At 40.3% G+C, this 24,085-nt stretch overlaps 1 protein-coding gene across 1 annotated transcript in view; it reads right to left on the bottom strand.

Annotated features, from left to right (window-relative positions):
• The window catches only part of AGBL1 (AGBL carboxypeptidase 1), a 298,158-nt gene that overhangs the window by 129,040 nt on the left and 145,033 nt on the right, over nt 1-24,085 (bottom strand). Inside the window, exons 19-21 of the mRNA XM_052808912.1 lie at nt 11,598-11,727; nt 6,762-6,893; nt 1,455-1,631 (exon numbers count right to left, since the gene is read on the bottom strand). Of these exons, the coding sequence (XP_052664872.1) occupies nt 1,455-1,631; nt 6,762-6,893; nt 11,598-11,727 (439 nt within the window). The remainder of the gene's footprint in view (nt 1-1,454; nt 1,632-6,761; nt 6,894-11,597; nt 11,728-24,085) is intronic.

The raw sequence follows: 24,085 nt of genomic DNA, 5'->3' as shown, positions 1-24,085 counted from the left end.
TGCTTATTTCTGTTACCTCTACTATATAATACAGAGCCAGCGTGGATGGCACAGTGCTTAAATGCAACATCTGAATGTGGCATTTAATGTTGTCTTCCGAGTATTTCAAGCATCTAATGGCACAAATTAAGCAAATTTGGGTTAAAGACCTCACAGATGCTGGAGGAGAACAAATGAGTAGATATTGATATAATCTGACGTGTCACTGTTTTAAGTCTTACTGTGATTATCTAGGAAATCAGTGAAATCCTCCTCTATGTAGATCACTAGGAGTTTTGTCAGTGACTTCAGTTGAGGTAGATTTTCTCCCACTGTCTAAAAAAAGATTCAAAACCACTGTCTTGACCTGTGGTGCCTATTAAAAAACCATTAGCACTTCCCAGGAGTAGGGAGTGTTAGATGTAATGCCCAGGGCAATTATATTCTCTTTCTTTAAACTGTCTACTGTTTTTTTCTTCTGCCTTTCCTGTCTTGGAATTGATGTGTGTATAGTAGAGCATGGTTAAAACAGCAGCTGATTACTTCCTGGCTGCATTCTACAGAGAGGTAAAAGGATTAGTATAGAGCTTCCACAGATAATCATTTGAATGTCTTATTAATTAATTGTTATTTGTAATAATGGCTCTTTCCTTAAGGGTCTTTCAGGATCCTTAACTGCTTATTAATGCTGTACAGATAAGGATTGCTCCCTAGTGGGAGAAATGAGATGGAATACGGAAGACTTTCAGTGAAAGCAACAGGTTTGGGAAAGGAACAAGCAAAAGAATTCACCATTTGAGTGAATGGAAATTATGATCACTCAAATGCAATTACCAAAGTTCATCCTCTGTACTTAAAGAGTGCCAGGAGATTTCATAGACTGATGTCTCTGATGCATTTGGTACGAGTACAGCCTTTCCTACAAAGGCTAGAACCTCATTTGATGTGGAAATCGGGTCTGTCTAGACCACAGTCACAGGCATACCTTGAGCTCATGGACAGCTGTCAAAACTAGCCTTAGATTAGCCGCTTTTGGCTGTCAGTAACAGGCAACTCCAAATGCAGGATTCTCAGCGCAAGCTCTTAAATTCAGTCAGGTGAATGCTGAGGCAGCTAGCCTGTACCAAAGACCTTGGTGCCACTAGTATTCAAGTTAATTACCTTAGAACTAGGCTCAACAATGTCCGTATGACCTGCCAACACGCTTTTTTACAACACTGTGAATGCCCTTATAAGGATAAGTGTCCCCTATCATCTCAAAAACACTCCTTACTTCAGCTCAATGCTTTTGTCTCCAGGCTGGAGTTTCTTTTCATTTCACTGTTAAATGAAACCTCAGAGCATGGCTACATGGGTCTGGAGAGTGCAGACAATGCTAAGCATCAAGACAATGGCTATTTCCTCCACTTTACCCAAGCTTATGAGATGTGCATTAGGAGGAGGGTGGCACAGGGTTCTTTGAAAGATTTACTCACTTTGTAGAGTCCGTGGCTGCAGCCGCAGTATGTACTCTCCATGGTGTAGCTCCTCAACACACCCATTTCCTTCCATACCACCACCCGGGCTGTTGACTCCCGGGACTTCTCCACTAGGAAGCTGCAGCTGTTCATGACAAACGCAGGGGCTACTTTATCCAGGATTTTAGGAAGAGTCTATGAGAAAGTATCAGCAGTGATGAGAAAATGAACTGTACAGATGTGCACGTGTTTATATCAAACACACATATACAGAGAGACCTGTAGTTTTTAATGTGTATATAATCAAATCTATCTGTAGGCACTCTTACTGAGAGCTCCAACCAGTGCATTATTTCCATCCCATGTGAAATCCTTACATTCAAACATTTGTTTCATCCCAAAAACTAAAATGCAAAATATCCAGTACACTTGCTGTATCTCATTCTAAATCAAACATTTTCACACCCAATAGTTTGGGACTGCTGAAGTCACAGAGTTTTGTTTGCATGCTGCTTTGACGTTAACCTACACCTTCCTGTTGTGCTGCTGAGAGGGCTGCAGTCATGGTTCAGTACCTGATATTCCCCTGCTCCCCTCTCCAGCTATACTATATGTCCTCCCATCATGCATCCACAATTTGACAAGGGATTCGGCTATGGGAGGAGTTTTGTCTCAACCTAGCACAGAGCAGAGAAAGGGGATGTGTATTCTCACGGAAGGTCGCACATAATTAGATGAAAATAGAGCTCAACATTTAAATAACTTGCATTGTGAAACAAACCAAAATATTCTCATCTGAGTCCAAATGATATATTTTATACACCTCATTTAGAGAATCACAATAAAAAGTAATCATGAAAACCCAGTAAAATTTACATCTCAGCCTCGAGTGATTTTCTTATTCTAGAAATCATATTTCCCAACAACATCTATAAACACTCCTAATACACTGCAGTATCAAAATATTTCCATCAGTGCAGAGGCAACAATTACTTAGTCATTAAACAGTGCTAAATGTGTTACTTTTACGCTCTGTAAAAACATATACTAGATACATTAACGCTAGGTGTGCTCTACGTAGAGACTGGACCTTTAGGTACACACTCACATATACACGCACGTGTGTACACACACGTGTGCGTGTGTCTAAATTTTAGTGCTGGTATACTAATCATAACGTATGCTAAGAGACCGTTTGATCCATCTAGAGAAGAGCAAGCAAAATGGGGACATTCATTATTTCTTTGATGACAGCTTGCTTAAACATCTGAACTGAATGGAATCATATAGAAGGAGTTCCCACTTATTGCTAATGGCATTTACCTTTGAATTTCATTCAGTTTGGGCGGTGAAAGCCAACCAGCTAATTTCACTTTCCAATAACAATCAGTTTCACTGACTGATTCTGAGCAATTGTAGTTCCATTCTGTTGAGCTTTACTTCATAGCACTGTACGGGAATATTTGGTTTCACTGAAAGTGAAAGAATAATGTCTTTTCCTCAAACAGGTTTGATGTGAATGATAAATCTTTGGCCTAAACTATTTTGCAGTATCTCTTGCAAACAGCTTAACCATACACAACCATACACATAACAAAAAAGTAAATTTCATTTCAGTATATTCTGGCTACAGCTGTCAATGGACTTTACCAGTTCTGGAAGGTATAGATCTAAAGATCTATGAGGTCCATTTTTCAGATGAAAAAAAGGAGGTGGAGAAAACTGGAACAAAGCAAGAGATTCCAGTTTAAATCTGAGACCACCACGAGCATCACTCTTAAGTCAAGATCTCCGGTGTGCTACTAAGAGCTACAGCACTCCCTTTCCTGTGGGCATACCAAACAGAGGAATCTTTAAAATTGACTGCTTGCCTTAGACAAAACATCCAACATTTCTGGATTACCTTCAATGTGCTACTTGCTGCATGGGGATCACAAAATAGTATGCTTTCATGCAGTGCTTCCAGGTTTTCTTGGATTTGGGTTGAACAGGAATTAAAAAAATGAAGCAAAGCCCTATCTCCCAGATGTTTATAAGCCTCAGCACAATCATGAGATCCAGTTAAACCGTATGTGAAGTTTCAGATAGTTTCCATTTTGCCCTTATCTGAACGAACACATGGATTTTTTTATAAATATATACTATCAAATACAATAACCAGATCCTTAATCCAGTTTAGCTTTTTAAAACAATTGAACTTATATGCATAATCAATCTTTAACATTTAATTAAATAAAAACGCTGGCAGGTAACAGTAATGCCTCTACGCAGGACTCATTTAGGAGCATTAGCAAATCTGAATTTAATATTCTTTTCATTTTACCAGTGGTCACTGGATTTCACACTAATGGTTCTTTCTTCTCTACATATTCTTCTCATTAATTATCTTTCAATAGTGTATTTTGAAAGAGTGAAAACACACGTTTTTAAAGGATGTTTTTATGATAATGCAGCAGTGTGACTGTGTTCCCTTTCTCACGCACAGCTGGATTTAGCATGTACAACAGCCAAGGAAGCGACTCCCTCACACAGGACCCTGCCCATAAACCTCCAATCCCATTAGGAGACAATGGAATTATATTTCTTTGCTGACATCCCTGCAGAGGTTGCTGTCAAAGGGGCCTGGAATGGCTATCAAAAGGACAAATCTTCAAGCTGGGCTTTGCGATGCCAATGCTGCGCAAGTCACCCAAGGCCACCGAATATTAGAAAGTAATGAAGACTCTTACTCCTGTATATTGCCAAGGGCTGCAGCTGAGTCTATGACGTATGAGGCAAAGGCTGTTCCAAAAAACAACATTTTCTTGAGGTATTTGGTTCCTTCTCCTGGGGAGAAAAATCAATCATGGAGGCCAGATTAATCCCCAACTACCTACAGAAGGCAAGAGAGAAACCTGTACAAACAGTGCAAAGAAGCAGGTCTGAGACAGGGGTGATTATCTGCTGCAGTTTGCAATTGCAGATATGTTCTCCTATAGACTCAGTTTCCCCAGCCTGAGAAGGAAGAGGGTGACCCGTAAGAAGGAACTGCAGCAAGCATGCATCTCCTGTTTTGTGCAAAACATGATTTGAACCACAAAATCTTTCTTATAGGCCACTGCAGTGTATTCTTGGACAGCCTTGGAGCCTTTCTTCATTGCAGATTCAAGACAGGCTCCAGATGCTGACAGCAGCATTTGAATTCTGTTTGTGTAACAATGAACCATCCTTAGCCTTTTCAAGCCCTCTGAATTCAAACACAGCAAAAGATGTCCTGACTGTAAGCACAGTCCCTGCTTTCTTTGTGAAACAGTGTTTACCACAGGGACCCCTCATGATGAAGGCTGGAGCACTTTCTTAAAAGTTTCAGTATGCTGTGTACAATGCCATAAGATGAACACAGAAGATGTGGCACCCTTATGGGAGGATAATTAGTATTTGTACTGAAGTAGTGAAAATTAGAGAGACGTAAACTGAAAAAGACTTTTCAACCTCTTTCAGGTTGGAGTGAACCAAGCAATACCTCTATAATCAGTTTAAGGCCACAGTTAATGTTTTGTGAAATTAACATTTTTTAAGACTATAATTAGAGCTTAAGATCCTTTTTTTCCACAGAAATTTGTCATTTAAGACAAAAATATCATCTAAACAGACACACACACAAAAAAAGACAGGCAGAAAATCCAGAGAACAGTTTGATGGAAGAGACATTCACATGAAGTAGAAATAAAACAGATTTTAGTATTTTTTTCTTTCTAATTCCAGAAAAATTTCCCTAGCTATGACGCCAAGCACTTGCTTTGGAGATAACTCCACCATGTTCACTGGGTGAAAAACTGGCTGGATGGCCGAGCCCAGAGGGTTGTGGTGAATGGGGTGAAATCCAGTTGGCAGCGGGTCACAAGTGGTGTTCCCCAGGGCTCGGTGTTGGGCCCTGTTCTGTTTAATATCTTTATTGATGATTTGGATGAGGGGATCGAGTGCACCCTCAGCAAGTTTGCAGACGACACCAAGTTGGGAGGCAGGGTCGATCTGCTTGAGGGTAGGGAGGCTCTACAGAGAGATCTGGACAGGCTAGATCGATGGGCTGAGGCCAATTGTATGAAGTTTAACACGGCCAAGTGTCGGGTCCTGCACTTTGGTCACGGCAACCCCATGCAGCACTACAGGCTTGGGGAAGAGTGGCTGGAAAGCTGCCCGGCAGAGAAAGACCTGGGGGTGCTGGTTGACAGCCAGCTGAATATGAGCCAGCAGTGTGCCCAGGTGGCCAAGAAGGCCAATCGCATCCTGGCCTGTATCAGGAACAGCGTGGCCAGCAGGAACAGGGAGGTGGTTGTTCCCCTGTACTCGGCACTGGTGAGGCCGCACCTCGAGTACTGTGTTCAGTTTTGGGCCCCTCACTACAGGAAAGACCTTGAGCTGCTTGAGCGTGTCCAGAGAAGGGCAACCAAGTTGGTGAGGGGCCTGGAGCACAAGTCTTATGAGGAGCGGCTGAGGGATCTGGGGTTGTTTAGTCTGGAGAAGAGGAGGCTGAGGGGAGACCTTATCGCTCTCTACAACTACCTGAAAGGGGGTTGTAGTGAGGGGGGTGCTGGTCTCTTCTGTCAGGTGTCTGGAGATAGGACAAGAGGAAATGGCCTCAAGTTGAGGCAAGGGAGATTTAGGTTAGATATTAGGAAAAATTTTTTTACTGAGAGGGTTGTCAGGTATTGGAACAGGCTGCCCAGGGAAGTGGTTGATTCACCATCCCTGGAGGTATTCAAAAAGCGAGTGGACAGGGTACTCCAGGGCATGGTTTAGGGGGCATGGTTAATGGTTGGACTTGATGATCTTGAAGGTCTTTTCCAACCGAAATGATTCTATGATTCTATGTTAGGTCTGTTTGACACCCATTGAATTCTCTGATGTTTTCAGTGGGACCAGGAACACTTTGTGATGAAGCAATTCAACTGAGTAGGACAGGGGCACATTGTCATTTTCTCAGTTACCATTATGTAATTCCTATTTATTTTCTTATTACGGTGGGGTGAGGGGACAAAAGTGTACGTAAATTTAGAAATTATAAACCACACAAAAATATTGCTGCCCTATTAGTCTGTAGCCAAAGATTATAACACAGCATGTTAGCAAAATGAAATAAATAGGGACCTATCTACTGACAATATTCTTGCTAATATCTGGTGCCTGAAGATATTATGCATGATCTGAAACTCTCTGGACCATTACTTCTCTAGAGTAAGGGTAGCTTGCACTTATCTCCAAAATTTGTGAGCTGGCCTTATCTTAAGTAGCTATGTAGATGCACATACACACCAGTAATTGCAGAAAGGAACAAAGCGGACCTACCCTGTAGCCAACATCTTCTGTGATAACTGATGTGTCAACCATGCAGCCTGCTTGCCACAAGGTCTCCTTGATGCTGCAGCCATAAAGAAACACGTTCTTTTTCTGGGAGTGTCCGTGGTAGTCACAGAATACCTAGGGAGAGGGGGGAGGGGAAAAAGAAAAAAAAAAAAAAGAAAAAAATAAAAGGCAAAGTCTTGAACATTGAAGAAGTTTCCTGGTTCTTCATAATAAGCACTATAAGACAAGGGGGGGTGTTATGATTTTTTCAGGTCTCTTCAGAGTAGCTTAGACTCTGGGCCATGCCTATAACGTGTCAAACTTTGTTAATCAGTTGTATCTTGCTTGCTTTATTCGATCTGACATGATCTCAGGGATCCAGAGTCAAGACTAGTGCATTTCTGTCTGCAGCAGAAATAAACATGACACCTGCGCAAGAATCCATGGCAACTCAGGAACCTAAGGGTTCATGGTAACTTATGATACAACAGCAGAGCCATTTGTCAGGCTCTTTCTACTTCTAAACTCCAGCTTTATCCTCATGAGATTTCAAATCTGTGCTTTCCCAAGCAATTAATCATCACTTTGTTGTCTTTAAATTCAAGACCTGTGCTACATAATTTTCAGGAAAATACAATTGTGCAACTGTATTGCACAATGTTGTCAGATCTTTGCATGAATTCCTGGAAGCCAAGCAGAGAACATGACCTATCTTCATGGCAAATAATCTCATTCCACACTAATATGCCTATCTAATCCATCTCTTTTATGTCAGCTGTCATATAAACTAGGCACAAGGCACATTCCCAGTTTTAGCAGAAGTTTTGATTGCCTTTATAGGCAGATATCGACTCCTATAGAAATGAAAATCACGATTTAATGACCCAAGAGGTAAATATTGACCCAAGTCTTAAAGAATAATCAGTCTCAGTGCCCTCTGAGATATGGAGTCGATATACACACTGCTGTTACATATATTCTCCATGTCTTTATCAGGAATATTCAGAAATCTGTCAATGAAAAGACAAGAATTTCTAAAGAGAAGGAATTGGTTCATTTTAAAACAGTATCCACCACTGAGTAGAAAGGACCTTCAAGACTTCATTGAAACAGTTTTCCAGGGCTTATGTCGGAGACAAAAGAATGGGTATAGGGTGGTAGGGAAGAATTATACATCAATATAAACAGAGATGGGGAAGAAATACAGGGTAAAAAAAAAAAAAATACATATTCTTACATAAATACATATAGAAGAGGGGAGAAACAGATGGAGTAGATGAGCTTCTTCCACCAACTGTTAGGGCAAGATTTACCCTAGTATGTTTATTTACCAGCTCTACAGTAACTAAGTTTAGCTGCAGCAAGTCAGGGAATTTAATTATCTAGGAATTGAGCATGTAGCTTACGCTGCTCCTTCTTTTGGTTTCTGACCTGTCAACTTTCCTTCCTGCACTACCACTCACCTCCAGCTCTCTGCAGGGTTCTGGGTCTGCACATCCCCATCCCTGCAGCACGCACTTTCCACACCTGAAGCATGTGAACAGTGACCTACCCAGCAACAACTGCTCCTGCTTTACTTATACCCTTGGTACTCAGCAAAGGCAGAAAGGGGAGGACAAACAGGGCAGTCTGAGAGCTCCTCATTGGTGCAAACCTACAACCAACATAATTTCCAAAAGAAAAAAGCCAGCATTGCACAGACCCCAGAGATTCGGCCCCCTCAGTCTGTGTGCATATTTTGCAGGACTTATGCAGCCCCTGCACTTGAAGTAAATCTGTCTGAACCACGTGCAATTATCCTGTAATGTCTCCTTCCAAAGAGCTACATTTATTGGTTCTCTTAATGACAGACATTTTTCCAGCTAGTGTTTCATCTAAGCTATCAGCAATACATAGTCATAGCTTAGGTTAACCACAGGTACAACTTAGAATTTATTCTTGTGAATATCAAAGAGGATTTTATAGCTTTCGTCTTATTTCAAGGCAGAGGACCCAGCTCAATTGGGTATCAATTACCTGCCAATTTACGGAATTACCAACACACAAAAGACACAATGTATTATCTGCCTAAAATATTATTTTATGTATCAAGAAACCACACAGGGATGATCAGATAGTCAGTAGCTGGGCTGCCTGATCAGCAGCAGGTCTATAATTCTGCACCTCAAGAAACCTGCAGATGAGTCCTTAGTGACAGGTCTGGAATAAGACCTCTTTATTGGTAAGGGATTATCAAAGCCAGGTTCTATAATGCAGCTGCTGTTTCAGGCCATGGGATCTTTCACTGATTGTCGCCAGCTTCCACAGCAGAAGCATCAGTGCTATTGGAAATACTTTCTTTCTATTTGCAAGTTATATGGAGCTACGTTTTAATTAAGTTTTCTAGATACTGCAGTCACTCCCAATGTCTATACTCAATTATTCTTTATAATACATTCTTCTGCCCCTTTTTCACACTACAGGGTAGCTTATGTCTCACTATTCAGCCAAGGCTAAGCTATATTTTGTAGTTTGAGCACCCAATACAATATTCTTCCTGGGATATGTCTGGACAAACACTAAGCAAACTTAGGACCTACCAGTCCTTTTTCTACAGTGTGTCCTTCCATATGGCTGGGACACTAATATACACAAACTAGTCAAACTCCTAAGGCTTGCCTTCACTGGGATATGACTCAAGACACACATGCAAATTTTCATCTATATAAAGTTATTTGCCAGCACTGATCATCCTAAAGATAAGGACTGCTTTCTAACTCAAAAACAACCCTCCTCATGAGTCACAGAACCAGGCATCTTTTAAAATAAAGGAAAAGCAAAATAGAAAATGGAAAGCAAGAAAAGCTGTTGGAAAATGGAACATTTTGAATTTTTTTTTTTTTTTTTTACGTAAAGCCTCATTTTTTTTCCTTGATAGCATTGTGACAGGACTTTGAATCTCAGAGTTTCGAGGTAGACATGCTTAGGGTTTTTTCCTCACAATGAGCTACATCCTTGTAGGCACATGCTTGTTTCCAAGCTTGATATAACACCTTCAAATGGCAGCAAACTGCTCCATGTCTCCTGGTCCCTAGAAAGTTTTCTTCTGTCCCCTCTGAGGGCATCCTGCTCTTCACTGCAGCTCAGACTCTGTACAAGCTGCAGGTTCCCTGTTGTGTGCTGCAACTGCATTATCAACTATAACTTCTAAACCATAGCAGTTTCTCACCACAAATACTCCCACAAATACTCAAGGAGACAGTAACTTCCCTCTCCCCAGCAGACCTGGCTGCTCCCAGACAAAAGGTCTCCAACACTCTCGCTTTGATGCTCTCAGTCAAAACGAGATCCCATGCTGCAGAAGCCTGCAATGCCACAGTGCATCCAGTCCCTTGTCTTACTAGGGTGCCCAGAGCCAACAAGAGAAGGAAAAAAAAAAGCAGCGCTTAACAGGCTGTTGTCTATAGAACTTACCAATTAAAATGGCTTTGGTTTGAAAGGCTGTTAACTTTAAAGTTCTTTCCTTTTCTCCTTCAAGCAGCTTTTCTTTGCTTTGAAGAAACTGCTTGTGCATCCCCAGGATAAATGAAACTAAATCACTTCACAGAAATCATTTGGCTATCAGTGAACTTGGCAACATGGGATCTTGGAGGTGTAAAAAAAAAAAAAAAAAAAAAAGAAACCCAGCTCTCTTCTGGAGGAGGGAAAAAGGCATTTTTGAGTATGTATAAACTAAAATCAATGTACTCTTCAAAAGCAAAGAAAAATCAGTTTACCAAGTCTGACATGCAACCTGTGAGTGAGGGAGATGATAGGATCAATAGTCTCCCTTCACTCAGCAATGATGAAAGCTTGCACTGGGTGTTCAACTTCATGCACCTGGATATGACAAGGATGGTTGTGTATTAAAAAAGGCCACATAGAAAACAGCAGGGTAAAACAAGACTGATCCTACACTGCTCTGAACCAAAGAAAAAGGTTGGTGAGTAAATTCACAACTGTGAGTTGAATTTCCACAATATTCCTTGGCCTGCAAAGTTGAATTTCAGGGCTGTTGCCTTAGCCAAAAACTTCATTCCCATGAGAATTCACTTAAAGAAACTCACAGATGTTTTCACCTTGTCTGGGGGTTTTTGGATCAAACCCAGAGGGAATTTGGTGTCTTTGGACATTTCCTGCCTGACTGTATCTATCATCAGCTAACCTGCCAGTCTGTGCATCCACATCTGTTCATTAACATTTCAACCTCCCTGTGTTTTTTCTCCTGAGGTCTCAGAACTATCTTTTCATTCTGCTGGGCAGCAAGATTGAGTAGATGGGCTGGATCCCAGCCCCGTTCCAGTTGCAGCTTTGAGATGAGACCCATTTCTCATTAATTTCTTGTACCCCCCAAAACCCAGCCATTTTCTTCCCATTACTGAAGCAGCATGGAAGTTCAGACCTTTTGAGGGCTGCTTCCTGTGGTTTTTATGATTGCATAGGTTGTTCCAACATGGGCTTTCGCATAGTCCATTCAGACTAGATCTTTGTGGAATTTCTCCTATCATTGCCATGAAGATAGCAATAACCTACTCGTAATATTTAGCTTAGTTGGAGTACTTCAAGGATATTAAAGAGCTTTCAGGTATTCATTTTCTTATTTATATTCCAGGTGTGCAGAGATTCTGAAATTTGGAGTTGTTGCTAAGAAGATTCAGTAAGTAATAAATATCCAAGACTTCCAAAAAAATTCTGTAAGATTAAAGTGTAACAGCACATGATGCTTTCCAAATCACTCTAGCTCTAAAACAAGACTATTCACGCAACTATAGCAAGTAATCCATATACAGTAACTCACAAAAGATTCTGGAAGAGACTCACCAGAGGAGCCCGGCCAATGCTGCGCAGGTAATAGAGAAGACCTTTGGTGTGGTAAATAGTTGGATGGAGCTGGGAACTGGGTGTCAACCACTGTCTGTTCAGATCATCCCCACTCAGCGAACAACGGTGGCTGAAATTAGGAAGCAACACATCACAAACTAGCAAAACAACAACAGCTAATTCCAAAAAGTTTCCAATTATGGCAAGCCCTGGCACAAGGACAGGGAATGTCAATTAGAAGACAGATAAAAACATTTTGAACATTGGGCTATGATGAACGAACGGTCCATATTATATTTCAAAGGTGCTTATAGTACATGAATTTTATAATTTCCTTTCCTTCCAACATCCACATAGTTGCAGTCCTGAAAATAAATGCAGTTTTTCCTTTACCTAAGTATGTACAAATCAAAAGACTACTTACAAACAAAAAATCTTCTGAAATGTTATAAATTCTGTGCTATCTATGAAATTCACACAGCTTACATAGAGCACAGGCTTCTCAAAATCTCCACAGCAAACAAGTGCATCCAACTCCTACTCATTCTAATTGAAGACAGGCACTTGAATCTCTTCGACCAGTCTGAAAAATGAATTCACTTAAATGAGATGAGCTGGATATCTCATTTAAGCTTCTCCACTCACAAGAAATGCTGCTATGTAAAGCACATCAAGATCTTGATGTGTGCTACATCATTATGTAGAACAATCACCTAGCTTCACTGCAAAAACTGAATAAAAAGCTAAATAAGGATCCCAGATTTGCACCGAGAAAATGTTTCCCTTAGTTGGCTTGAACATATTCTGTTACTGACTCAGTGATCAGTGGAAGATTGTGCAGGATCCTTGACCGTATGGAGCAGTACATTACTGCACAATTTTGCAAAATCCAAGTAATCTACCTTGTTAGTGACTGTGTGTAGATCAGAGCCTTCTCACACTCATCAAAGGATTTGCTGTAATTTGGTTCACAATTTTCAATTTGTGGTATGTTGATAAAATTCAGGAATCAACCCTCCAGCAAATGAGATATTGTGGTAGGTCCTCATCATTCTCCATACTCTCCAGTTCAGCACTGGAATGCTTCTGGTGACATTGTAAACTTGGGCTGGCTTGTGTTTCAAAAAAAACCAAAAAAACAAAACAAAACAAAAAAAACCCCTAAGTATTAGATGAATTTCTAGCTACAGAGTTGCATCCAGCTTTGCTGTTCCAGCCTCCTAGAACAAAATAAAGTACAAATGTATTTGTGGGGCTGTGGTCTGTTGTTGTATTGGCAGAGCCTTGCACTGCAGCTAGGGTGTACTGCATGTAGTATCTTTGGCATTACCAATGCCTTGCAAATGATGCTTGAAGGAAAAGGGGCATAAAGCAGGAATGCTTTAAAAAAAAAAAAAGTATAAACAATGGAGAACTGGTTAAGAATGGAAGACAAAGAAATAATAAGAGTCATTAAGAGTATTTCACACTTTTTTAATGTAGAAAAACAAGGTCTCTAATGCCATCTTGGGGTTTCTGATAACATCACAAGATCCATTCCAAGTTTACTCTACTTTCACTGTTATCTGAATCCCCGTCTTTCCTCATAATCCATAGTTCCCATTTTACTCATTTGGCAAATCAGAAAACATTAGCAATAGCTAACACATGAGAAGTCAGCAAATACTACTGTGATACTTCTGCCAAAAATTCTACATGAAAACACGACAACTTCTGTTATGTTTCTTAAAGGCTCTTCAGATAAAGTTACCTTTAGGCTCACCCCTCCTGATCTTCAGGGCAACAGCTGCTCAACTGAGACTAGCAGCTGTATTTCTGCCAAGAACTTGTGTGTTTACACGGTTTCCTTTTGATAGGTACAACTCCACATAAAAAGTCATTGGGTTATATTCAGAAACTTATCTTTCCCCAATGCGACCAGTAAAAAAATAAGACTCAAACACTTCCTTGACATAGGTGTGTGATGTCTTCCTGCACCACAGTTTGATATACCAGTGAGCACAACTAATTGCAAATAACAAGAGAGTTTCCATTCTGAGGGAAAGAATAATGGCTGGACTTTTATTCTCATACTTCAATTTAACAAGAAGAAGAAAAAAAAAAAGTTTTGTTATTTCAGACCTACAGAAATAATTTTTTAATGTTGTCATTGCTCACAAAAAATCCTACCCCCCTCACCTTTCCTGTTGGGATTGACACTAGTTTATGTCTACTCAAACCACCTGCACTTATCCCTTTGTTAAAATGCCTTGGTACATGCTGGAAGAGTCCAATGTACAAAGTCAAACATGCATGGGAGTAGAAACATGACAACTGAAAACTACTCCTAAAAGGATTCAGTAAATACAGAGATTAATGTCAAACCAACCCCAAGCTCAATTTTTATTTCACTATTTCTTAGACTAAACTAAAAGCCTCTGTAAAAAATGTCATTATTCCTTCAGAACATATAAAGAAATCCCATGATCTGTTAGAAAAGCATGTAAGAAAAACTCCTAATCAAGTCTATTAACACAGATTAGAGCCAAGTAGACTGTGTGACAAGGCACCAGTGTTTCCTACTTCAGAATCTGGTTCCACTGTGTCCCATGGACTGCAATGCATTACTCGTACATAAGCACACAGTTTCCACACAGCATGCCAACATCTCTGCGGTTCACAGCACCCTCACACTTCAGACAGGTTTCACTCTGTCCGTAATACAATCTACCAACTCTGTTGATCTGATACAAATTGTGACTTTTCTTAGAGGTGACCCTGTGACAAGCCAGTCCCCTCCCCTGCAGTTCACAGATGCTCCTGGTTGCTTAGTATTAGTTTAGCAAGTGTAATCCAACACTAAAATAATAATTTGATAGCTCTTATTTACTGCAGGGAAGGAAGGCAACATCTCTGCATGAAGGCAAGAGCTGGGAGACAAAGTTCAGCTTTGTCCCTTCAACAATTTAACATCTCTGCTCATTTAAATGACCTTTAAATATTAGCCCTCAGCCTAGCAGCTTGTATCCACAGCTCTTAAGGAGATGCAGAACTTTAACAGTATGATGGGAGGAGGGAGCAGAATGGGAAAAATCAGCCTCTCATAATTTAATTAAAGTCTGTTTACTTTTGTAGATACCAGCTCCCTGCTAGCCCTGTTCCCCCTTATCCCCTCCTTTCTTCTCTCTCCTTCCTAATAGCGATGACATTCGCAGATAATGGTTTTGTCCGTTATGCTCTGCAACCAAGGGTGAAGGTAAAATATTAAGCTGATTTCAAGTACTGATAGCAAATAAAGGGACTGGGAAACTGAGACTGGCTTTGAATGTTTGGCAGGATTTAATGAAATTCACTGCTGAAATCAAAGGCATTTCATACAACACAATTCCAGGCTTTAAATGTTTTATGTGTCTTTTCTCCTTTGCAGTGTTAGCAAGACTATCTGCCACCCTGGATGGGACCAGTTGCAGCTCAAAGGAAATTATGAAAACATTTGCCAAAAAGAATTCCTATAAAGAAAACCCCACCTCTATGTCTCTCTACGGCTTACCTGTAATTCTGCTATTTGTTGTACATCTTCAACCCAGATGCATTACCCAGATATATTCAAAACAATTAAACTGCATTTCTCTCATTCACAAGCCTGATGCTTTTGTTATAGACCTGCCTCCTCCTCTACCTTTATACATCCAGGACATTCTTTGATATGTATCAGCCTATGGGACAGCTACTAGCAGTCTCTGGGGCAGTGCATGGCTACCAAGTGGAGCACAGCAAAAGCAGATGAAACGAACACATTTGACCTTCTCAAAGCAGACCCTAGTAGTATTTCTGTAGGTATCTGTAGAATGACCCAAGAGAAGCTATGGAGCTGGTGGAAGAAGAGATACTCTGATCTTTACTTACTAAACTTTTCTAAATGGACATGGCCAGAACACACTGACTGTCACAAGGATACAGGGCAAGTTCAGCACTATTGCCCAAGCAAAGAAACACTTGGTCAGTCTGTCCTTCAGATGTACTCCAATAGTGCCACACGGTCCAGTAAGATGAATAAACCCAAAGCATTTAAGCCATCCAGTCCATGGAGAAAAGGTAACTTGTGACTGGTTCCAAGAAGAGTAAATTCATCCTTACGTGAGTTTGTTGGTGAGTGCTAGCTTCAAATGTCATCATTATATGCCACCAAGAATATTCCTACATCTATGTAATCCTCAGCTCTAAAGATATATAAATGCAGCTAGTCATGGAGGAGAACTACTCTATGAAAACTGGATCCCTAGCATCTGAAGTTGATACACCACAGACAGAAAGATCAGGTTGAGATTCCCCTTCTGAACCCATAGGAGGTAACTGAACTTCTAACTGAAGCATTACACTCTTGGTCTGAAGGTTGGGACACCTGACAGGGAGTTAACAAGAAAGAGGTTAAGTAGCTAAAGAACAGATTTGTTTGGTTTGAGATAAAATTGTATTTTAAATCTGTTTGCACTTTTAAGACCTTGCTTTTAATCTTGTACCTCAAAGCCTGGCATTAAGTTTTACTAAAGATGTGTTTTCTTTGTTGTCTTACTCTTAGCCTGCTTGTCTTTGAGAGCAAGGTAACCTCAGATACTGCACTAAACTGCACTAAATTCTGCAAAAGCTGTGTGTATGGATGGAGAGATGCTACCTGGTCCTAACCTAAGGCTTGATAAGGTCAATGGAACCTTTTAGTTGACTGCAATGAGCCTGGATCAGTGCATCCCAAAAATGGGAGGGGTGGGGGAAAAGAGAGAGGAGAAGGTAGATACACAGGAACAGACAAAACAAAAGGGAACAGGAGGTGCAGAGTAAAGAGACTGGGGGATAAATATAATGCACAAGATATTAGACGAGGAAGAAAACAAGAAATGGAGACAGAGAAAAGTCACTTTTTAAAGAAAAGGTGTTGCTGTGCTTGGAAGATAAAATGATTCAAAGTCTCCTGTCCATGACAGATAAATGGAAAGACAGGGCCCATCATATTGAATGAATGATGTCAGGACTGATAATAACAGCACCTGGGGCACAGGGAACTATAAAATCTAAAGGGATGCATTATGTTTGATATGTAGAGAGCAGCATCACCATTCACTGTGCATCTTAAAAGCAGACAGCTGTACTAGCGTAGTATAAGAATATCTATATAAAAGGAAGTAGGCACAAGTAAACATCAGGATGCCGTCAAGCAGCATGGGGCAGCCTCAAGCAGACACAGCATGCTGGACTTTATAAATAACTACTGCCTGGGATGGAAGCATGAATATTTGCATTAAGGAGTTTTGGTCTTGCCATTCAGAAAGCTCAGAGCAACCTAGAGGAAAAAAAAAAAGAGGGGGGGTGGGAAGGGGAATCCTTCATTTCTCTTTATTTTAAATCTTTTCAGAGAGCAAGACTCAGTGATGTGAGGAAGCAGCAGCACCAGCAAAGCCCTCCCTCATAATTTAAAGGAAGGTGTCAGAAATATAACCATTATTTTCTGTCTTTGACTCTGGCTTTGTTCAAGCCCATGTGCTGAAACCATAATGACTATATTCATCATGTAACCATTCCACAGAGATGCTCATCCAATGCTACCCAGGCATTGCATCACGGTATTGTCCTGTGATGCCAATGATCATTCCAGAAACAGAATATCACCAGAACAATGTAAATATTGGAGGCTTTACACTGAGTGCAGTCCAATGAAACAGTATGCTTATGTGATGTAAAACAGTCTGGATTTTAAATGTTTGGGTATTTTTCAGAAGCTTCAGAATGACAGCTAATTAGTTTTCCATCCTCTGAAATTTCTGTGTCTTAATGGTATAAGAGAAAATATGAAGTGCTGAGGACCTCTTTGTAGAGCTCTTCATTTAATCTATTTCATTTTATAGCAGACATATATACAGACTTGCACCACAGCACTCTACAGCTGGAATCAAAGATGGGGGGATTAGAGGACAAGGTATTTTTTCTACTGTGCTCTCCGCTGCACCATTAATTTCATGGTGGAATATCTTTCCCACCATGAAAGTGAGCCACTTAAAGCTCCCTCTGGGACATCTTACTTTTGCATCTTGACAAAGTCACAGCGTTTCCCTGCACTGAGGTGATCCCTTCGTCTGGTTACTCCAAGAAGTGAAGAAGGTGATGCTCTTCCTTTATTCAGGGTGTGAAGTTATTAGATTTTCCCTTGTTTACAGTGAAGTACAGGTGAATAGCTACAGACACTGATGAATGAAACAGTTCCCATCAGCATTACTGCAGCTAACAATTCATTTCTGATCATTCACACTCTTTCTTCTCACTGCAAGCAACATGAATGCTAAAATGCCTGTATAGAACCAGGCTTAAGAGCAGTTTTGCTTTCCCAACATACCCAAAGTAGCTGGGAGTTCAGGACCCACAATCCCTATTCCATATCTCTTTTTCTTCAAGTGTGCACTTCATTCCCAAATTATATTTACACTCACCTCCCCACTTACTTATTACCTACTGCAATACTAATTGCCCTCAAACCTCATTTGCACCACATCTTACTATCACACCTGCTTTCATCACAAGTAAAGGCCACAGCTAGTATTAGAGTACCAAGGCAGGCATGCACTGTTTAACTAGATGATGAAAACCAAAGAAAGTCAACTTCTCCTAAGAGATCCCCATAAAATACCAAGCAATGGTGATTTTTCAATTGCACTGTGAACTCTTACTGCCTAGTTTATTTTATCTCCAGGCCTTTAAGAGGAAACTTTTTACTACTTTCTTCTCTTTTTTTATTGCACCTTACAAACACACACAATGCCAAACTTATCTCCTGAATGACACTTGTGCTATCTGGATGCCAACCAATTTAAGGATGCCATTGAAAGGATCCATCTCATTTTGGACCGTGGCTGCTGTACGACTTCCCTCCCGGCACTGACTAATGAATCTGTGATGCATAATGCTTCCTCTCAGGCAAACACTACCCTGAAGTATCACTCTGCCAGCTTCTTCTTGCCTCCCTACAGCTGAGCACTGATACTAATTAGCATAATGAGCCTTCAGTGTTTCACTTGCTACATCTGACTGATTTTGTCACAATGGACAGTCCTCACTTCCCAAGATAAATGATGCAGTCTGTGCTCCTCCTGTTCGGTGCATGTAACTGTGTCTCTATCCTTGCTCAGCTCCCTCTGTCATAAGGGTTCCTTTTCTCTCTGTGGACACATTTCATCACAAACCAGTTAAGAAACACAGAATGAGATCTGCTTCACCTCAGCTAATGCTGTCAATGTCATAATCAAATAAAACAAGAAGTTCACATGATCTACTGAAAAGGTGAGTTAACAGCATTGTCACAGATAAGCTAACCTCCCTCGCAGTTCCACATCAAAGGATGCCCATCAGATTCCTATTTCTTCTAGTTGTAACGACAGTAACTATTATATACCAGATAATTCATTCAACCTGCCCATGCTTTGCACTGTCATTTATAAGAAAAATGCAAGTAATAATGCTTTGTACTATTTAACAAAAGAGAAAATAAGGATTCAGAGAGCAAATAAAACCTGGGTTCTCAGTTTCTTGACATTGTCCATGAGATGGAGTCATCTCAAGAATCTCTTCTCAGAATCTTCAAATACTTCATATATCATTGATCAAAAAAGCCTTAAACCAGCATTTTTAGTCACTGCTTTTGGATGGAAGAGTCAATTTTCAGCTCAGGAAGTTTCTTATAACAAGTATCTACTTTCTGCAGGAAGCGTTGACTTTTCCCCACCAAATGCACACCCTATTCCCCTCAAAACTTTGACTTGTCAGTCAAAACTCCAAATTGTACCATCCAAAACATCAGAACTGTTGAAGAGATGTCTCAGCATATGTTAGAAAACCTGCGTTTGGGGTTTTAGGCACCCATTCCTCCCTGTCAGAGGGTCTTTTTGTCTGGGCCACATGTCCCCTTATGCAACATCAAGACTCCATGACAGCAATTCAGTAAGATGCAGAATTATGATGCAACATGAGAGTTGTAGTTTGGCTGGGGTAGCCAGGACAATAGGGCAGCCAGACAACTCCCAAATGGCACCGCGATGACACTTCCAAATGGAAATACTGTTTTTAACTGGGAAGGTTTGGCTCCAGGTTTGACTATCCATTATTCACAGAGAAGCTTAAGCTTTCCATAGGGAGAGAAACACATTTTCCCTGAACAGCCCCACTTACATCCTCCTACAAGTGATGTCAGCAAATCCTAATTTTGCAGGCCAGGGATATTGAGAAGTGAAGCTACTCATGCAACAAAGCAGTAAATCAGTGAAAAACTAGGAACAGAACCTGAGATCTGGTGAAAGCATATCAAATTAACTAAAACTTTACTTTTAAATTAATGTCCTTTAGCCTGTTTCTAATTCCTGCATTCTGACTTCCTTATTTTAAATGTGGCTTATATCCATATAGCTGAAGAGGATTCTTAACTGACTTAAGCTAATTGCTCACATATGGATTGCATCAAATTAACTGAGTTGATTTAAAAATCTGTTAGTTAAATCAGTGCAATCTCTGCATATAAATGAGTACTAAGAATTGCAGTTTGCAGATGATTGCTCTAAAACTTAAATCAAAATAAATAATGCAGAAGGGCAAAGTGTGGCATCATAGATTAACAGCGAGAATCACAAGCAGATGGGTGTGTAGAGGCCCAGAAAAAAAAAAAAGAAAAAATGAAAAAAAAAGAAAAAATGAAAAAAAAAGAATGCACAGAAATTACTTCAGTTCTCTGTTAGCTTTTCCTAGAATCTTTACTTAGTGAAGTAGCCCAGGAGGTAGTACTCCTTCTTGGTGTCCTCTACTCCTGTGGAACCGAAGAGGTAGCTACCATGGAAAGAAAAATTCTCAAAGCAGTTGCTGTGAGTTGGAAAGTTCAGATTCCTCCAAATATTTTGCTAATAAATTACAGAATAATTGGACTAAGACAACTTTACTGCCAGTAAATAGTAAAGAACCCTTGTACTTATTTTTTAACAATGAGACAAGCCCTGCACGAGGAACATGCTGCAAGATACAGCTCCTTCCTTGACTATCACTAGATCATCCTGGCCTAATCCTGTCCAACATAATCTATAAGGTTTTCTCCTGTTTCTAACGTCCAGGATTCATGGACCAGGCATTGATTAAGGTATCATCCCCTTATCCCAGAAGACAACTCTCTTGGAAACCTGGAGTCCCTTTCCAGTCTGGGGTCTGCAAATGTTTATATGGGAATTGGACTTGTTTCAGCAAGCTAACACCTCACAGCAAAGCAGGACAGTGACCTGCCAGCTAGCAATGAAGACAGAAAAAAAAGGAGAAAAGACAGAAAGAGGCCAAGAAGAAGAAAGAGATGAAGGTGAGGAAGATTGAAGTCACTCCTTCCAAGCTGAGGTGCATTATGTCCCCAGTCTCCAACACCTCAGCCATCTTCCTCAGTAAAAACAAGCAGCAGAGATAAGTCTCTGCAAGTCACACCCACATGACAATGAAGTTGTGGTATTCCAAAATAAGATGCTTTTGATCACATATATTTTCAGCCCTGTAGGATGCTAGAAATTTGTTTTGCCACTGTTGTTCTCTGAAGAGAGGTTAATAATAAACTTTAAAAAAAATAATAATTTTAAAACATGGCTGCTCTAGATTAGGCAGAGTTGGTAGTCCCCCTGCAATGCTGAGTAGGCTCACACATTCATCCTTCAGTATTAATTCCCATTGCTCAGAAAAGATGCTGGTTTTCTTCTCTCAAAAAAACCTGGCATAGGGTAGGTTTATTTTGTCACCAAGTTGCTCAGCTCAATGTAGAAGCACAAAAAGGGACCCTACTGTAGATGAGGCTGTGATGTGATTTATAGTGGAATTGGGCACAGGCTGACATACACGAAGACACACTATACTTCCTCCATTAGTAAATTATAGTTCTGACAAAGCAGCTTTAACCGAAACATGCTGAGCGGTAGCTTACAAAATAACACAAAACCAAGTACATAGCTTGCCATCTCCTCTCCTTTGCAAGGCAGGCACGGGCTAGCTAAGGAAAGTAACACTAGATTGTGTCAGCTGCTCATGCTAGGAGGCTTTCCTCTTTTTCCTCCATCTCCCCCCCCCCTTTTTTTCCAGCCTTGTTGTAAAACCAATATGATTATGAAGATATTACTGCTAATATCTACAACACCACTGGAAATTCCCACTATAGTGGGCTATAGCATTATGGGACATGACCTCTACTAACTTCACAGACTACTTGCATGGCAAATATAATCTCTCTGCAATAAAGTAATATTTCCTCACAGGTTGCTCAGCAATGATACATATGAATCCAGGCTTGTTACATTTCTCCTTTCTGACATGGGATTTCTGACTCTGCCTGTGAATTCCACTGAGGAGTCAGGAGTTCCTATAAAATGCTGTTTGCTTTCTTTGCAATAAATGTTCCCTTCTGTGGACATGAACAATATTTATGGATAAGACCTGTTTGCAATACAGGTTCCAACTCAAAACAGAAACAAAAAAACCCCCAGAATGACACACCACCGCCACCAAAAAAACAAAACCAAAACCAACCCCCCACAAAAACCCAACAAAATCACCTTCTCTTGTTTTCTTGTTATACATTCCACCTGACTTTGAAGGGATGTGGCTATTTTCCATTTAACCAGACATATATGCCTACACTCTTTCTTTGCCAGCACATGGTATCTTCCTCAGATGTTCTACCTCTACATAATACTTCTCTCCAGTGTCGTGAACTCTTGGCTAACATTTTGCATTATCCCCTCCTGTATTCAGGGAGACCATTAAGGCTTTGGAAGACTTCAGCAATGAGTTATAAATACCATCACTGCCAGCAACAGGAGATCGTTGCATGCAATAGCTAGTAAGTGATGTGTAGCAAATAGCTTGATAAGTCATTCCAGTTACTAAAAAAAAAAAATTAAAAAAATAATCTCCAAACACCACTCACTCTTTTGTGGACCCTCCTGCTCACAAACGTGTGTGCCGTCTCCCCTACTACATCCTTTCTGTAAGGGTCTCAAGGTAAAGAGGAGAAGAAAGATTGAATTCTTCCAGTGCCCAGGCCAGAGAAACTGTATGTCTTAGGACTGCCGCACAAATGATGAATTTGAATTGTCCCTGTATGAAACCTGGCAACTACTACCAAGGCCACATCCAGCCCATAGACAACAAAGTTTTACCAATAAAGCATCTGTTCACCAGGATGGGCATGTCAAACAATAATTATTTAATAATGGTAAGGGGGATGATGACAAAGAGATAACAGTTCTGCATCCTGCAATTCTCAGCAAAACAAATTCAGTCTTTTGCTAGCAGGAAGCTAATCCTTCAGTGTATCCTCAGAGATCAGGCAAGAGCCACTGTAGCATTGCTAGAAGGGCATTTGGGGGACTGACCTGCCAGGGAGTAGAGCAAGCAGTCATGGAGAAGGAAAGCAGTTTGGGGTTATGTCTGTAGATGCACTAAGCTCTCTTTTTATTTGTTTACTTTTCCCCATGCACATGTACTATGAGCTTTCAAACCTCAGCTGAATGCTAATTCTGATACTAAAAAACTGAACCAAATTGCACTTACATAACTGCTCACCCAAGCACAGCGTCTCTGGGCACTTCACAACAGTGAAGTTAAACGAAGCATTCAATACACACTTATTAAAATAAAGTATCCACTAGAGAAACCCGATGGGCTTGCAGAGCTCTGCAAAACATTCAGAAAAAATTAAAAATATACACATATAACAAGCAGTAACAGATAGAATTACTGTAAAACCAAAAAAAATGAACCAAATTCTCCAGAAAGTTCACAAACCCTAGCAAGACTTGGACAAAAGTTTAAGAGAGTTCATTTAAGTACTAAGTAAAGCTGGCACTGAGCATTCAGGGTGCACAGAGAGATTTAAGATTCCTAAGAGGTGCTATCAGAATCTCAGGGGAGCCAAAAGACTTTCAATACCATGCTGAACACATGAACTGCAGAAGTCTTACTGGAAGTTTCTAGTAAAGAAAATCTAGGGCACTAGGAAGGAACAAATGTATGAAAGTGGTTCATATATACTTGTGTGAGCAAAAAATCTAAGCTGTTTTTGCATAGCAATTGACAAATTTTAATTGGGGACTAGTACGATCAAAAAATTCCCTCTTGAAACAGATTTGTAAAGTGAAATTACTTGAATACTGAAATAAATGACCTGATTTTTCAAAATATGAAGCTACTCATCACTGCCTATTGACATTCAATAGAGTTGCAAGCACTCAGCATCTTCCCAAGTCAGGAAATTCTTAACTAGCTTCCTAAAAAAAAAAAAAAAAAAAAAATTGATTGGGGCAACTAATTTATGGTTGTTACTGTTCATTTTTAACTCTGGTCTTAAATTGAATCAGGAAGCTTGAAGCATCAGAAGATATCAGCAATATTCCAGAATGAAGGATACAGTGCTTTATCCAAACATTTGGGGCTTTTTTCCCTTAGCTGTTCCCTGCCAC

Source organism: Harpia harpyja, chromosome 14 (genome assembly GCF_026419915.1).
Source record: "Harpia harpyja isolate bHarHar1 chromosome 14, bHarHar1 primary haplotype, whole genome shotgun sequence".
In the NCBI taxonomy this organism is placed as follows: Eukaryota; Metazoa; Chordata; class Aves; order Accipitriformes; family Accipitridae; genus Harpia; species Harpia harpyja.
The sequence above is the reverse complement of the archived record's forward strand: the minus strand, read 5'-3'. Positions and strand labels throughout refer to the sequence as shown.